General features: G+C 30.2%; 2 protein-coding genes across 2 annotated transcripts; one reads left to right on the top strand and one right to left on the bottom strand.

The window, feature by feature from the left end:
• The first annotated feature begins 8,962 nt into the window (after positions 1-8,962).
• Positions 8,963-11,458, top strand: LOC133781382 (pyruvate kinase, cytosolic isozyme). Its single transcript, XM_062220355.1, has 3 exons — positions 8,963-9,290; positions 9,850-10,311; positions 10,408-11,458. The coding sequence occupies exons 1-3, from the start codon at positions 9,069-9,071 to the stop codon at positions 11,218-11,220; spliced, it is 1,497 nt and encodes a 498-aa protein (XP_062076339.1). The 5' UTR covers positions 8,963-9,068; the 3' UTR covers positions 11,221-11,458.
• Positions 11,459-13,106: 1,648 nt separating this feature from the next.
• On the bottom strand, positions 13,107-14,966 carry LOC133781381 (E3 ubiquitin-protein ligase SIRP1). Its single transcript, XM_062220354.1, has 2 exons — positions 14,830-14,966; positions 13,107-14,539 (listed from the first exon to the last, which is right to left on the bottom strand). Exon 2 carries the CDS (start codon positions 14,527-14,529, stop codon positions 13,387-13,389), a length of 1,143 nt encoding a protein of 380 aa, XP_062076338.1. The 5' UTR covers positions 14,530-14,539; positions 14,830-14,966; the 3' UTR covers positions 13,107-13,386.
• Between the last annotated feature and the right edge of the window lie 2,787 nt (positions 14,967-17,753).

Below are 17,753 nucleotides of genomic sequence, written 5' to 3'. Positions count from 1 at the left end.
CGGTAATGGTGATTTTTGTTGTTGTGTTGTGTCTGATACTTTAGTGGGTTTTGAAGTCCAAGATGCAAGGAATATGATGGTGGTGGTGATTTATCTCGTGGTGGCTTGAGGTGGTCGGAAAGTTTGGGAAAACCCAAAATCACTGAAACTTCGGCAAGCCGTTTGAGGGCCTTAGGTTGCGCGTGAGGGGCTGGGCTCCGGGGGTTAGGGGTTTCAGGGTGCGACACGTGGCGTTGGGCGGCGACGGCAAGGCGGGCATTGGCCTTGGCAGAGACGAGCTAGAGAGAGAGAGGGAGCTTCGGGAGAGAGAGATAGTGATTTGAGTGATTTTTGTGTTTTTTTATATTATTGAGTGATTTGAGGGATCGAAGGGAATTTGTGATTTTTTAAAATTAAAACTTTTAGGACACACATAAGTTTAGGGCTTGCACTGCGTGTCCTGAAAAAATTCTTTAAGGATTCGCAATGAGTATCCTAAAAAGTTTATGAGGTGTTTGTTAAAAAAAAATTCAAACTTTTAGGACTCGCAACACGAGCCTTAAAAAGTCCAAGAACTATTTTTAGGGCTTGCATCTAGGTGAGTACCCTAAAAAAATGTCCTAAAAACATGTTTTTGTAGTAGTGATAGGGTGTCACCTTTTATGCTGTTGAACACTTTAAAATGTCAAATATCAACACTCTTATGTATATTACAAAGTACAACAAAACGTTATGCCACCTCATCAAAATCTTCAATCAAAAATGATGTTTTAATAACATGTATTTGATGAATTAATATAAAGGCTGTGTTGAAACCAAAATAAATAGCATAAATAGATTGAATTAAAAATAATAGATCAAAATTAGTTGAATGACTTACAACTTATCATCATAAATGATTAAACAAAATTTATCTACTGAGTTTGTAACAAGGTGGATATATACCCTTTCTAAGATTACTCTTTTATTGTGGACTATATTTTCTTCAAACATTTATTTGTATTGGAATGACTAATATCACTCCAAAACAGGAGAGATTTGACCAAATCTCATATCATAATACTCCCACCAACCATCCACTTCTCCTTGTTGCGAGGCTTTTCATTTTTATCTAAGAAAGCTCATCGAAACAAATTTTTAAAACCTCTACATCATCAACAACATTGGCTATTCTTCTATAAACAAGAAAAACGATCAAAAGTTCACCATGTTCATGTTCATAATTGGGTTAAGTAACTGGTTGCCTTAAAATCTTCGTACTATTTTTTAAATTTAAATGTTCCCGTCAGAGTAAGTAATTATCGATTTAGGAGTAACTGGTTACTTGTATTATGAATAATAGGTTACTTTGATGAGTAACAGGTTAGTAACAAGTAACTAGTAACCTGTTACTCATCAAGGTAACCAGTTTCCATTATAATAACTTGATATCTATTACCTTAGAATAAATACAAGTGGTTATCATGCCTTGATGGTAATGGAAACTACAATAGCACATCCATCCTTGAAAGAAGCATCCGTAAAAATGAATTAATCAATCACAGTGATTACATCTAATTAAGCACTCAAATTAAGTGTAATTGGATTAATGTTACAACAGCCTTTATTCTGTAAGAATGTAATTTATTCAACACATACCAAAATTAGACATCTTGAAGCTAACTTGAACTTTCTTTTTAAATTAAAAATCGTCTTCATTGAAAGGCCATTACACTAAAAGTTAATTAACATGATTACATAAAATGTTCTTAGGGATGTAAACTAAGGATTAGTCCCTATAAATATTAGCATTACAAGCCAATGTATATATATTTATAAAAAAAAAAAGTTGGTATAAAAAAAATGATTAAGTAGAAGATAATGTAAGTTTTTGGATTTTTTTCTATAAGAGTAAATATTTTGCAAAAGTTTTGAAATTCTAAATAAGAATCTTTTTTTGGAGAAGCTGTGTTTATTATTTTTTATAGAAAATTTTATATTAAAAAGAAAATAGTGAGACTAATTAATTAATTATACATGTTATTTGTAAAGTATAAATAAAGTAACATAATTAAAAGACAAATTAGAAAAATATATATTTTGGGATACATGTTGGACACCCAATACAGTCCAATGGACTGCGATGGGCGCTACGCCATTGGAGTCCATTGGACCATAATGGACCGCCAAGACAATAGGGTGTATTTCTACAACACACAATAACAAACGCACTCTTATAAGTTAAGATATAAAAGTGTGTGTACAAAATTTATTACCATTGAAAAAGGAGACCACACGTCCTCTTTGTAATGTGCAAACCATAACTTGAAGAAAAATGGTTTGGAAGCAATCTATGAGTCAAAGACGAGTTCCAAGCTTTAGATCTATGCTACTTACAAGAAGGTATATTTCTAATCTATATTCTATGATAAACTCATTAAATCTAAAATACATGAAAATATCTCATTCTGGTTATAGCTCTTAGAGTAAGATTTATGTCTATTTTGTAATATGGGATATCATACATTTCCGTTGCACTCGCATACTGTACTTGTAGTAAAAAAACTAACATGTAAACTATCTAGTAGCAAATACCATTCAATAGCAACTCATATTGTTCAATGATCAGCAAATTCACATCATCTGCTTTGAGAACTTATAAAAATGACATACTCTTAGCCTTAGAATTAAATCCCAGCTCAATGAAGCTTCCAATCAAATCTTCATCATAAAAACTCTATTAATCTTGTGTGATATATATGTCTTGTCTTGTAAAGTGATTTTATGATTAAGTTTGGTAGGTAAAAGTGACTAGTACCTTTATATAATTATAAGTAGGTAATAAATGCATAGACAATGATCAAATTTTTTCTTCAAGGGTTATTGTAGCAAAAATACATGTAATTTTTTAGTTGTCTTAGAGCACTTCTAATGGAGGAGGTAAAATGTTTAATTTTTTATAATATAAAGAAAAAAGTGTTAAATAGTATTCCAATGGGTGATGTAAAATTTTATTTATTTACCTAAATAAATAGTATTTCTCTATATGTAGTGAAATACTATTCATCAAGCTATACATATTTTATTATTTTTTTTATAAACGTTTTTATACATATGAGTGTGATACTATTATATTTAATTATATTTATTTCTTAAAATGAATAAAATATTTTTAAAAAATATAATATTTAAATGATGTAGAAAAAAATTAGAGAAGTTGATATATGATATAATATAAAAGTTTGAGGTAAATTATAAAAAAAAATATATGTTTTGGTGGTATATTTTTTAATACACTTTCTCTATAATATTTAGCTAAAACTCACAAAAACATCTTCCATCAGCTTCTTTATACATATATTTATAATAGTTATGCACAAACTCCAATTAATTCATATCTACATTTACATAACATTTACATATCATTTATATAATATTTTAATATTATTATTTTTCTTTATAAGCATTCTCTCTCCCATTTAGTACATATATTTATTATTTCTTTTTTCTTTTTCAATTATTTTATTTTACTTTAATTAATAAAATATGTTTAAAGATATAATATTTAAATGATATAGAGAAATATATAGAGAATTTGATGTATGGTAAAATGTAAAATTTAAAGGTAAAATAGAAAAATATATATATTTTGGGGAGGTATTTTAAATGATTGAGTAAAGCATCCATTGGGAGTGCTCACGAAAATATAAATTTTGTTACTATCTAGGTATGATTTCTTAGGTAATTCAATCCCACATTGTTTGGATAAGAGTGTCTCAACAACTAAAAAAATATTTTAAATACTCTAAACTTTTTTTTTTTCAACCAAATATAATAGAATATATTTTAATTTATAACATAAAAGTAATAAAAAAAATGTAAGTAATTATGAAAATGTTGTAGTGGAGAATAAATTCTCTATTAACTTTTCTCTTTTATAAGTTGCTTAATTTTGCAGCTAATTTCTAGGTGCTATAATTTGCTAGTTTAAAGTTGTTATTTTTAATTTGTGATGATATATATTTTTTTTAAATTGTTATAGGGTTATAGAATAGAAATGTATGCATTTAATTAAATTATAAATGCTGCTTTACATATAAAACTATATTTGTATATATTTTGAAACAAAAGCATTCTTTTTAGGGAATATATCCTTTTAAAATAATTTTAACTTTTAACATGTTATGATTACAGTTAATAGAGAGAGAAGAATATTCTCAGTGCAAATTCCATGGATATTAATAATATGCTTCAAAAAGGCATAACCATATTGTAAAATAAAATTATGTTTTAGAAAGTAAAAAAAAACAAAAGGTTGAATAAAATTTCAACCTTGGGAGACAAAAAAGAAAGAGTAAGATTTGTGTTGGGTGTTTGGAATTGAAAAGGTTGAATTTATTAATATACATATATATATATATATTATATTGTTTGACTACTTTTCAATTTCAATGGGACTTAATAGACAAACAGCCATAGATTATATGTACCCATAGATTATATTTCCTTGTGCTTTGAGCTCTTGTTTCATAGTTATTTCATCACATAAATTAAGAATATTTTTAAATTTAGAAGAAGTACAAATGAGATTTATGTTATGATCATTATAGTATATTTTTACGAGTAATAATATAGGTATGTACTTAATATCTATACTAATTTTCTATATTTACTAAAATAACATGTTTTATTTGTTAATATATATTTTTAAATTTAAATATGATCAACTCTTAGAAAAATATATTTTTTTTTATGCTATTGACACTAGTGAAAAATTACATCAATTTCGATAGATGTATTGGTTGTGTTTGGTAAAAATTTTGTTTTTGAATTTTTTCAACACAAAAATAGAAATATTATTTTATTTTTATTTCTTTATTTTTAAAAAATAAAAATATGTTTGGTAACTATTTTGTTTTTTTTTTAAAATAATAAACGTATTTGATAATTTTTATTTTTATTTTTTGTTTAAAAATATGAGGTGTTGATTTGAAGAAGAGAAGAAAAAAAAAAGTTGAAAACTGTTTAGAAAAAATTTGAAAGTGAAAAAATTATATTTTCAAAATTTAATGAATTTTAATTAAAATTAAAAATAATAATAAATAAAAATAAAGTTATCAAATAATTTTTAAGTTTAATTGTCAAATTTTTAATTAAATAAATAAATAACTTTTTTTAAGTGTTAAGCACCATTATAATTCTATTTTTATTTTTTGGTAAAAGGATGTGTTTATTTATAATGAAAATAACATTATAATGTCATTGTAATGAGAATACATATACTAATATGAAGTTGTATTATGGTATTTAGCTAAATTTATTTAGTGCCAAAAATACAAAATATGAAGAAAAAAAATATGAAATCGTGAGTCAAACGGTTGATTTAACATTATAAGTAAATAAAATCTAAGATTTCCAATTTATCTTAATTATATCACTTATGTCCCATTTTAAATTTTAAAGCACATAGATTTCACTTTTTTACTAGTTCATGAAGGTTAGTTCTTGCACTTATTATTTTCCATATAAAAAATATTAAACTCTGCATTTTTTGCATGTGATTGAAAATGAAGACATAACTACAAAAAATCTTAGTTTGGTAGCAATAAATTTTGTGACTAAAAACAAAACAGTTGTGACTAAAGAAAAATTATCTTATATTAGTCATTATTAAAAAGTCTGTGACTAAAAGTATTAGTCACAAAAATCACAATTTGTTGTCACTGAATGTATTTTTAGTCACAACAAACTTTATCACTAAAAATAATAGGTTGTGACTAAAACTACATTAGTTACAACTTGTGATTAAGTACGACTTTTTAGTCACAAGTAATTTTTTATTGTTACTAAAAGTGTTATTTAGTCACACAAAATATATGTTGTGACTAAAAAGTTGTCACTAAAGGTTACATTTATTTATAGTATTCTAATGTTATTATTAACAAGTAGTAATAATTTATACCCTTAATCCTAGGGGTTTAGCACATATAAAAAACAATGGTAAATAGAAATAAAATCTAAAATGTAGCAATTAGTAAATATTAATGATCTATGTGCTATAAAATTCAAAATAAAGACTTATGTTGTAATACTATACAAATTTAGGACCCAGCTGCTATTTGCTCTATAATTAATAGGGTAGGTAACCATTTGGTATCTTGTGTTTTTGCAAAGTATCATTTTGGTACTCTCTGTTTTCAATAATATTCATATGATACCCTGTATTTTAAAATCGTAGATATTTGGTACCCTAAACTCATATTTAATTAATAAAATTTTACAAATTTAATCAAACTGATGTCAATTATGTAAGTTCCAAATTTAAATTTAATTACTTAATTACATATAACTGATGACAGTTTGATTATATTGACAAAATTTTATCTATCAAATCTGAGTCTAAGGTATCAAATATGTATAATTTTAAAATACAGGGTACCATATGAGCATTATTGAAAACAGAAAGTATTAAAATGATACTTTGCAAAAACATAGGGTATCAAATAAGTAAATTCCCTAATTAATAAGCCTCTTTGTTTGATTAAAAAAATACATTAGCAATCCTATTTGATTAAAAAAAAATCGTTTACTTTTTTATTTAATTTTAATATTTTTCCCTAACACTCAAAACAATTGGATTGCGTTATTGTGTACGTTTGATCCCAAACAAAATTATGTATTTAAAAAACTATCGCCTGATATTCGATATTCTCAAACAATATTCGCATACATGAAAAACCACTATTGTTAAATTGTGAAGAAAAAGAAAAGCTAAACATTAATTATTTATCTATTATTCATATTGGGTGCTAATTGAAAAATATGTTATGCATATTAAGTATTTTAAAATAATGTCATTTTTTAGCACTTTACCAAAAATACTCTCATCTCTTCCCTCTTCTCTTTTCTCACTTCTTTATTCCTCATTTCTCTCTCTCTTTCGGTTCACTCTCTCTCATCTCATGGCACCACCAACACCACCCACACTAAATACTGTATTTTCGAACAAATCTGGGTATAATTTTTTAGTTTTTTTTTGTGATTTTTTTCAAATCTAGAACTATTAAATCTGTAGAAAATCGATCTTGCTTAATGGTAATTCGATGGTGCTCGATGAGCCCTTCAAAATCAAGTTTTGCATGAAAAAAATGGTTTTGCTCGATGGTAGTTCAATGGTGCTCGATGCGATTCTTTCAAGAGACATTATTTTTCACTTGTGTCCGTTTGGGGTGGTTTTTTTTGTATTTTTTAAGATCTACACGTTTGACATGCTCATATGCATATTTGTGAAGTGTAACACTTCAAAAAAAATATTGTAAAAATTAATTTAGGACAAGAGTACAATAATTTTTTTTTTTGTAAAATGAATTAATATTCTTGGGCAAATATTCTTAATTATGGCATAAAATAGTATCAAACTCCTAGTGTGGTATTATTGATTTTGCATATTAAAATTTTAAATTGAAAAAATTATGTGACTAATATCTTTTTACGAGGATTTTATGGTAGGGGCTTCAAAAAGAGTCCCACCGGTGGGACTATTTTGTATTTTCAACCCGCGAATAGTTTTCACTGATTTTTTTTTTTATGATTATGTATATTGTAGTTATTTAGAGTATACTGCAAATTTTCAGAAAATTTCGAATAATTTACAGTGCTATAAATTAGGTTCAAATATGATTGAAAAATTAGTCACGCGTGCAATAATCTATTTTTAAATTAGTTTTCGACACCGTAAATTATTTGTAATTTTCTGAAAATTTGCAAGATAGTCTAAATAATTATAATATAGACGGTCATAAAAAAATCGCGTTAAAAACAATTCACGGGTTGAGAACACAAAAGAGCACTACCATTAAAACCATTTTTGAATAAATTTTCTATCTTTTTAAATAATTTATATATAAAAAAGTAACACCACATTACTAAATGAAAAAAAAAATTATTGTAAAAATTAATTTAGTACAAAAGTACAATAATTTTTGTTAATAAAATGAATTAATATTGTCGGCATACATTCTTAATTATGGCATAAAATATTATCAAACTCCTAGTGTGGTATTCTTTTTTTTTTTTTTTAATTTTTTCAATGTAATATAATTTAGTATGAGGAAACCCAAAAAAAAATATGAGTTGTCAAATTGTAAACCAATCCTTTGGCCATTGAGTTTGAGGACCAATGAGTTAGTTGGCTATATAGCCTTGAAGGGCTCTCTACACCTACAATCACATGATGAAGAAGCATAGATTAGACCAAAAAGTACACCAACATCTTTTCTAATTTCCAAAACCTTGTTCCACAAGAAAACTATGTCTATAAATCTAAACCTTTCTCTTTTTATTTTCACCAAAAAAAAATTAATAGTTTTATTTTCTAAAAAAACAAATAAATAAATCCAAGTATAAAAAAAAAAGTAGGATAATTTTTTGGTAGGGCCTTCAAAAAGACCCCTACCTAGTACTCTTTTGTGTTTCTCAATTTTTGAACAGTTTTCGGCGCGATTTTTTTTATGACCGTGTATATTGTAGTTATTTAGAGAATCCTGCAAATTTTCAGAAAATTCTGAATAATTTACAGTGCCGAAAATTAAGTTCAAACATGTTATTTTCCACGCGCATAAAAAAATTAATCACGCATGCAATAATATGTTTTCGGTACTGTAAATTATTCATAATTTTCTAAAAATTTGCAAGATGCTCTAAATAACTACAATATATATGCACATAAAAAAAAATCGCGCCAAAAACTATTGACAGGTTGAGAACACAAAATAACCCTACGACAGGGCTCTTTTTAAAGACCTACCACAGCATTATCCAAAAAAGTAAATACTACACTAATTTTCAATAATATATTTTTTTTTAAATCTTACATCATGAATTAAGATATTTTTTGAGAGTGGAATATCTTATATTGAATAAAATATTAATTAGGTCTTTTTCATAAAATAATATAAGTAAATATATATAGAAGAAGAAGAAAGGAGGAAGAGTTGGTCTCTTTCGAATTAACATTTCTCTCTCTCTCTTTCGTCTGTACTCTTCTTATTCTTCATCTTCTCTATTCAAATATCTGAAAAAGATCATAACTTCGGTGGAAGCTGAGTGAAATGGATCAAGTTATGCAGAAGCCGAAGACCAAGATCGTTTGCACTCTTGGACCCGCCTCCAGGTCGGTACCCATGGTCGAGAAGCTTTTAAGGGCTGGTATGAATGTTGCTCGTTTCAACTTCTCTCATGGATCTCATGAATACCATCAAGAAACCCTTGATAATCTCAAGCAGGCCATGGAAAACACTGGGATCCTCTGCGCCGTCATGCTCGACACAAAGGTACGACCTTTTTTTGGTTTTCGACATCTGGGTATTCTTTTTTTCGTTTTGATTTTCATTTTTGGGCATCTGGGTATTGATTGTTCGATCCAGATTTCTGGGAATCCGAAGGAAATTTCAGTTTTTTTGAGGGGGGTTTGTTTAGTGCTTTTGTCTTTTTGTTTGTTTGTTTGTCGTTTTCATGAGCTTTTTTCTGATGTTGAATCTTCATAAATGGATCGTCTTGGTTGGTTGGCTGCGGTTTTCATCTGATAACACTTATTTTGGCGCCTTCTCAGATCAATAGATGATGATTTTTCCACCTCCGGTTCCTTTGATTGCTTTTGTCTTTTGTCTTTCTTTTCTCTACTGTTCAATTGTTTGACTATGTGTGGTGATGTATGACCTAAAAGTTAGGGGAAAAGGAAATATACTGATCAACTGTGGCATTTACAGTGATCCTTAGATGAAAAAGTTTGGGTTGTTCTGATTTTTTAAAGTGGGGAAAGAGATGATTTTCAATGATTGTACCTCTGATTACTTTCACCAATCAGTTGCCTCTGCAATGTTGCTTTTGCAGGGTCCAGAGATTCGAACTGGGTTTCTGAAAGATGGGAAGCCTATCCAACTGAAGAAGGGTAATGAAATCACAATATCCACTGACTATACAATCAAGGGTGATGAGAGCACGATTTGCATGAGTTACAAAAAGTTGGCTATGGATGTCAAGCCAGGGATGGTGATACTATGCGCAGATGGTACCATTTCGTTTACTGTTTTGTCATGTGATGTGAAGAACGGTTTGTTGAGGTGCCGGTGTGAGAACTCTGCTGTTCTTGGTGAGAGGAAGAATGTTAATCTTCCAGGGGTCATAGTGGACCTCCCAACCTTGACAGAGAAAGACAAAGAGGATATTTTACAGTGGGGAGTTCCTAACAAGATCGACATGATCGCCCTCTCCTTCGTTCGGAAAGGTTCTGATCTCGTGGAGGTTCGCAAGTTGCTCGGGAAGCATGCCAAGAACATCCTTCTCATGTCGAAGGTACTGCTTTGCTCTGTGCTCTTAGAAGAGAATTGAATGAGTTTAACTTCACTCTGTTGTTGCTTAACTTGGTTCCTTTTTTGAATTCGATTGTAGGTTGAGAATCAAGAAGGCGTGGCAAACTTCGATGACATCTTGGCCAATTCGGATGCATTTATGGTTGCGCGAGGTGATCTTGGAATGGAGATTCCCATTGAGAAGATATTTCTGGCTCAGAAAGTGATGATCTACAAATGCAACATCCAAGGAAAGCCTGTTGTTACAGCTACGCAGATGTTGGAGTCGATGATCAAGTCGCCCCGGCCAACTAGGGCTGAAGCAACTGATGTTGCCAATGCTGTTCTTGATGGCACTGACTGTGTGATGCTCAGTGGCGAAACAGCTGCTGGAGCATACCCCGATCTTGCTGTTCAGACCATGGCTAAGATCTGTGTAGAGGCAGAGAACACCATTGATTACGGGGATGTCTTCAAGAGGGTTATGGAACACTCTCCGGTGCCAATGAGTCCATTGGAAAGTTTGGCTGCCACTGCTGTTAAAACAGCTAACTCATCCAAAGCGACTCTCATTCTTGTACTCACCAGAGGTGGAAGCACAGCCAAACTGGTGGCCAAGTACAGGCCAGGAATGCCCATATTGTCTGTTGTTGTCCCCGAGATCAAGACCGACTCGTTCGATTGGTCATGCAGCGATGAAGCTCCGGCAAGGCACAGCCTCATCTTTCGCGGGTTGGTTCCTGTTTTGAGTGCCGGGTCTTCAAGGGCGTCTTCTGCTGAGACGACCGAAGAAGCTCTTGAGTTTGCCATTCAACATGCCAAGTCCAAGGGACTCTGCAAGATTGGAGACTCAGTGGTGGCTCTACATCGTGATGGAACTGCCTCTGTTATCAAGATCTTGACCGTGAAGTGAGTGATTCATCAGATCACTTGAATTTTTGGATGTTCTTCTCATTTTCAATTTGTTTCTTTTTGGTTAAAAAGAAAAGGTCGTTTTTTGTCGTTGGTATTAAAGGCCTCGGATATTTTAATTTTTTTGCTATTTAATTTCTATTTCAAAATAGAGAAAAAAACATCACAACCTACCATTTAATATATATATATGCCCCAGTGAGACTGATGAGCTGAAGTAATCCAATTATTATTTGTCATTTTTCTGCTTGAATTATGTCTTTTGTGAGTTCAATTTTGTTAAAGTTACACATGAAAACTATGATAAAAATCAAGTTACCAATAAATGAAATGGGCATATCTAGAAGTAGGACTGATCATGATCATTGGTATTAGTCTGGGTACAAGGTATTTTTATTTGTTCAATGTTATAATCGAATTAGCAAAAGTGAATCTGTAACTTGCTTAATTAAGAAAAAAAAAAATTAATCGGTTCAATAGTTTAGGCGGGTTGGTCGGATTGACTCGTCCAAATCGTTTTTTTTTTGTAGGTTGGTCAGGTCAACTTGCTCAAACTGAAGTTGTATTTTTTATTTTACATTTTTTGTATTTTTTTCTTTTAAATATTAATACGAATAATGGGAAGTTTATCTTTTTAAACTTAAAATAATATTTTTTTAAAAATATAAATTTAATCAAATATATATAAATTGAATATATTTATATTTAAATATATTAAAAAATAATAAATTAATAATAAGATCTTAATTAGGTGGGTCAGATTATATTAAGCGGATCGAGTTATATTAAGCAGATTAATACTTATTTTCAACCTGCTCAATCTAACAATTGGACCGTTTAAATTTTGATCGATTTATTCGACTTGTGTTTTTTGACAATTTGTTCGAGTTGACTTAGGCGGGTAGTAAAATTTTCTGCGTAGCCCTATCTAGATTGGCTGATAATGTCACGAACCAGTTTATATTCTGAGTTGAACAGATCAAAAAAAATAAAAACTCTGACCAACGAAAAGAAAGGGAAAGAAATGACAATTCAAATGAACCTATAGAAGTTGAGTAATTTGTCTAACAATATTTTAATTTTTTTTATATTATATTTGTGAGACAAAATGGTATTATTAGCTCATGAGGCAGACATTGCTGAAGATGTAATATTCAAGATTTTCCGGTCATTGAAAGGCAAAGAAAATACTTTTCTATTTCGTTAACTTCAAACTCTCATTGGATTCATTCATTCATGTCATGACTCAGATCCCCCCACATGGGATTTTTCTCAAAGTCCTCATCTTTATGATGGTAATTTTCAAGCTTACCACGTTCGATTGGGCTCCACCATCAAACGCAAAATACAGACTGAAATACCAAAACCATTCATCCAATACTATCAAAATCTCAAAGGGCATGAGTTTTAAGAAGTTATATGTTTATAAGAAGCACTATATATATATATATATGTGAATTTTGTTATAGAACTTCGCATTAATTTTCAGTATGATTTTATTTTATGACTATGTATATTGTAACTATTTAGAGTATCTTGTAAATTTTTAAAAAATTTCGAATAGATTATAGTACCGAAAACTAAGTGCAAACATATTTTCCACGCACATAAAAAAAATTAGTCATGCGTACAACATGTTTGAACCTAATTTTCGGTAGTGTAAACTATTCGAAATTTCCTGAAAATTTGCAGAATACTCTAAATAGCTACAATATACACTATCATAAAATAAAATCGCATCGAAAACTGTTCACGGGTCGAGAAACACTGAAAACCTTACCGAGATTAAATTGAAGCCTAGAAGAATTTTCCTATAAATATATATATATACAACTCATTCAAATTGGAGTTTCTCAAAGTACACATTCATCAAACACAGAACACAGATTGAAAGAACAAAGCCATTCATCCAATACCATCAAAATCTCAAAGGGTATGAATTTTTTTTATACACATGATAAGATAATGGCAGAAACAAGAAATATATTTCTAAAAGAAGCCAAAAACAACAAGCTTTTTTTTTTTTGTTTTTTTTTTTGTGTAACGTTTGTAGTTTCATATTCAACAAAGTAAGGCTGGCACTATGTACACAAAAGCATTCAATTTGAAGCAAAGTAGTAATGAACAACAACAACAAAAACAACAAGAAAATGATGTAATTTCTTACTCAATTCTCATTTGCTTGAAATCCATTTCCACCACCACCACCACTACCAGTAGTTCCATTTGCATTTGGTGTTGTTGATGATGATGATTGTGACCCTGATGATGATGATGATGATGATGAAGAAAAGAAATTGAAAGGCCATGACAATGAAAACCTTCTCCCACTACCACCATTTCTCCCATCTCCACCATGGTGATGTTCTCCTTCTTCTTCTTCATTTTCCCCAATAACAACCACAGAACCACCACCACTGTTGCTGCTTTCAGTCCCCATTGCCGTTTGGACATTACCATTCTTAGACTCATCAGAAGGTATCTGAAACCTACAAACCGGACACGAGCTATGAAGCTCAAGCCATGGCAGAATACAACCACTATGGAATTTATGCTTACAAGGCATCTCTTTTGCTTCACAACCAGCCTCAAAATCATCCAAGCATACTGAGCACTGCAAGCTCTCCTTGATTGCCACCGTGGGCAGAGCTTCCACCGCCTCCTTCTTCGCCGGCGGTGTCCCGTACCTGTTGGGATCATTCTCAGCCAAATGCTGCAGCAACATATCCAAACCAGGCCCTACGAAGTAATCACCCAATGAGCCAATTGGGTTTTGATTATCATTCTGATTGTGAACGAGAAGTGTTTGATTAAATGGGTTGATCAAGATAACACGCTCTCTCTCATCTCTTTCGGTTAAACCCTCGGAATTCTGAGTTTCTGAAGCTAACCCAGCTCGAATTCCTTGGAGCAATTGAAGAATATTAGCTGAGCTTCTTCTTCTCCTCCTTATGAACGATTCCAGTTCCCGATCCAACTCGGTGTCTCCTCCTCCTTCGTGGCGAGCCTCGTCTTCATCTTCGTCGTCGTCTTCTTCGTCGAACTCCATGGGTCTGAATCTTCTCCGGCGACGGGGATGACCCATCATGCCGAGTAATATCGGGGCCCAGAGAGAGAGAGCTCGATCGGATCCGAATTCGGAGTCGGGTTCGGCATTGCGAGCTTCAGGTGAGTGATCATCTGAACCGTTCATCTCTTCGATGAAACCGCTCTGGCAAAATGGGCATTTGATCTCGACCAACTCCATGATCGGATTGACTATTTGGGAACACATGTGACACCAATACCTTGTAGCCATTGATTCTTCCATTTTTGTTTCTCTGTAGAAGAAAAAAAATATATGAAAGAGAATGATCAAAAGAACCCCTGGGAGTGGTGGTAGATCGCCATGGAAGGAAACCCAGTTCGAATTTGAGGGTTTTGAGTTAAAAAGTGAGAATCTTTTGGTCAGAAAAGTTTTGAAAATCCGTGAAAAAGCTACCTAAATAAGAACAAAATCAACTTGTTTGATCTACACACCACATATATTATAGTATATATAATTATATATATATTTATATATAGAAAATAAAAAGAAGAAGATGATGATGCAGATGAAGAAGATTCTTACCAAAATGCAGAAGAGGTAGAAAAATTGTAAATTTATTAGAAGAAAAAAAAAAAAGATAGGATTTTATAATATATGTGGTTTTTAAATTAAATAGAAGAATCTAGATTCTTGGAAAATAAATATATATATTTCTATTTATGAAATGGCATGATGAGAGTGGTTAACAATTTAGGATAAAAAACAATAATTTATGAGAACATTTGAATTTACAAAAGAAGATAATGAAGGTGAAGATGAAGAAGGAGAAGAACATTTTTGACACGCAATATCATATTTAATTAATTAATTAAATAATATATAGGGTAATTCTATTTTTGAAGAAAATGTTGCACAACTTTTGTGTTTCTTAGCTCGTTAATAGTTTTTAGTGCAGATTATTTTACACACCTATAAAAGAAATTAATTACATTTGCAACAATATATTTGAATTTAAATTTCGTCATTGTAAATTATTTGAAATTTCTTAAAAATTTACAGAATGCTCTAAATAACTATAATAAACATAGTCATAAAAAAAATTGCACTGAAAATTATTTACAAGTAGAGAAACATAAAAAATCACAAAAAATATGCACCACATCAATACCCTATATATATTTATAAGAAAGATAGAGGTTTTGAGATTTATTTCCCAAAAACAAAAAGAAGGTAAATAAAAAAAATAGTTTTTAATTACATGTAAGAAAGAGTGTAATTTTCCATTTTCAAAAAATAAAAGAGTGTAATTTTTTTTTTTTGTTGGCAAAAAAGAGTGTAATTTTGATACATAATTATGTGTAATTTTTCTATATTTTTCATTAATTTTTTTTTTAGTTTAATTGAAAACGCGTGTGTGCTGTCAGGAGAATTATAATATAAATTTCTTTGTTTTCTTCCCATAATTATTACCCAAATCATTTTAATAATGAAATTGCCAAAATTTATAGAGGAAGGATTTTAGTTGAATCAATAGTAACCAATCTCGAATAAGGTCAATTCCATTTGTCTTTGGTCCAATAATTGCTTATATATATAAATAAAAAAATAACAAAAAAAATCAATTTTTATATGTGAAGTTCGAAGAACTTACATAAACTATAGTATTCTCAAACCCATGTGATGTGATCCTTAGCTTAAACTAAATCTCAATAAAAGAAATATATATGTAATTAAATTTGTCACAAAACGATAAATATTGTATTTTTTTAAGGAAATTTTTATGGTAGGGCTTAAAAAAGAATTTTATTGGTGGGACTTTTTTGTGTTCTCAGTCCTTTAATAGTTTTCGACGCAATTTTTTATGGCCGTGTATATTGTAGTTATTTAGAGTATCTTGTAAATTTTTAGAAAATTCCAAATAATTTACAGTGCCGAAAACTAGTCTAAAAACATATTACACGGGTGACTAATTTTTTTATGCACGTGGAATATAGTATATTTGAACCTAGTTTTCGGTACTATAAATTTTTCAAAATTTTCTGAAAATTTACAGGATGTTCTAAATAACTATAATATACACAAAATAAATCGCGTCGAAAATTATTCACGAGTCAGAAATACAAAAGAACCCTACCGGTGGGGCTCTTTTTGAAGGCCCTACATAGAATTATCCTCTCTTTTATATATATTCTCTCCCTATAAATAAAAGTTACTATCTTTGTAGAATACTATTACTAGATTCTTGTCCATATTATGACTCAACTCATAGTTGTGATCTAACTCGATCATGCACTAGCTGAGCTTATACAAACAATTTTGGTATATTTTACTTTGTTACATTTTGTTTTTATTTAACTTTTTGATTACATTGAGTGGCATTGGCATGGAGTTTGTGTAGTCATATGATATGAATAGAGACTATTATTTGTTTAAATACACAATATATTATGCTTCATATGAAAAGACCAAAAGGTCATTGGCTCTTTTGAGAAAGCAAAGTAAGGAAAAGGTCAAAAATGATCCTTGGTTTTAACCATACATTGATACATATCAATTTCATTATTGAATACCAATCAATGTTTTATGTCAATATCATTGTGCCCTTTAACAACAAATCCACCAAGCATGCTTTAATTAAAACCACAACTTGCACCTTCTTCATTTTATTTTTTTATTTAAGAACCGGTTCAATGGTGATATTTTTATATTTCTTATGGTTAGGTATCAAATTTTTATATATAATGTGTAATATAATTAATAACATCGTTAAAAAAATAATTAGAAACATTAAATCAATATTTTTTAAAAGTGAAACTCAAGGTTTCATTCAGTTTAACAAGAGCCAAATTCAGTACAACGGTTTCCGATAAGTCATATTAAATAAATCTTTATCCAAAAGACGAGAAACGACAACAACATCTAATAGAACTAGCAACTTAAGCCAAAATCACGGTCATTTGATACACAATAATACCAAAAATTGCTAAAATCAAGTCGCACACAGGAAAAAATCCAAAACAGGAATAGAAAATCCAAATAAACAATATTAATCTAAAAATAACATAATCAAAATAAAAACTAAATAGTAAAAAAAGTCGAGTAATCTCAAAAACAACACAAGAATTTGCTCCCAAACGACCAAAACAATCTTGTTCGAAATTACAAGTGCCACCCCAGCTAGAGGAATAGCCAGACCAAGTTGCTCTCGTCTTCCACAAATAGCCCTAAAGCAAAGCCTCCTTGTCTAGAGCACAAGTGACACACACATTCATGCCAATGGCGCTCCAGACAAAAGGAGGAAAAGTAATAACCTCTAAAAGTTGAAGAAGAGGAAAAGAAAAAACCCTAAAATTTGAGGAGATATTGAAGATATGTCAAGGATAGAAACAAAGAGGCATGATCGTATGTGAGTTATTATGGAAATAAACATTAAATTAAAATTTAAAAAGTCAAATCAGCTTTTTATTTGGTAGTGAATAAAAAATGACTACTATAATAGACTTCTT

This window comes from Humulus lupulus, chromosome 6 (assembly GCF_963169125.1).
Source record: "Humulus lupulus chromosome 6, drHumLupu1.1, whole genome shotgun sequence".
NCBI lineage: Eukaryota > Viridiplantae > Streptophyta > Magnoliopsida > Rosales > Cannabaceae > Humulus > Humulus lupulus.
The sequence above is the reverse complement of the archived record's forward strand: the minus strand, read 5'-3'. Positions and strand labels throughout refer to the sequence as shown.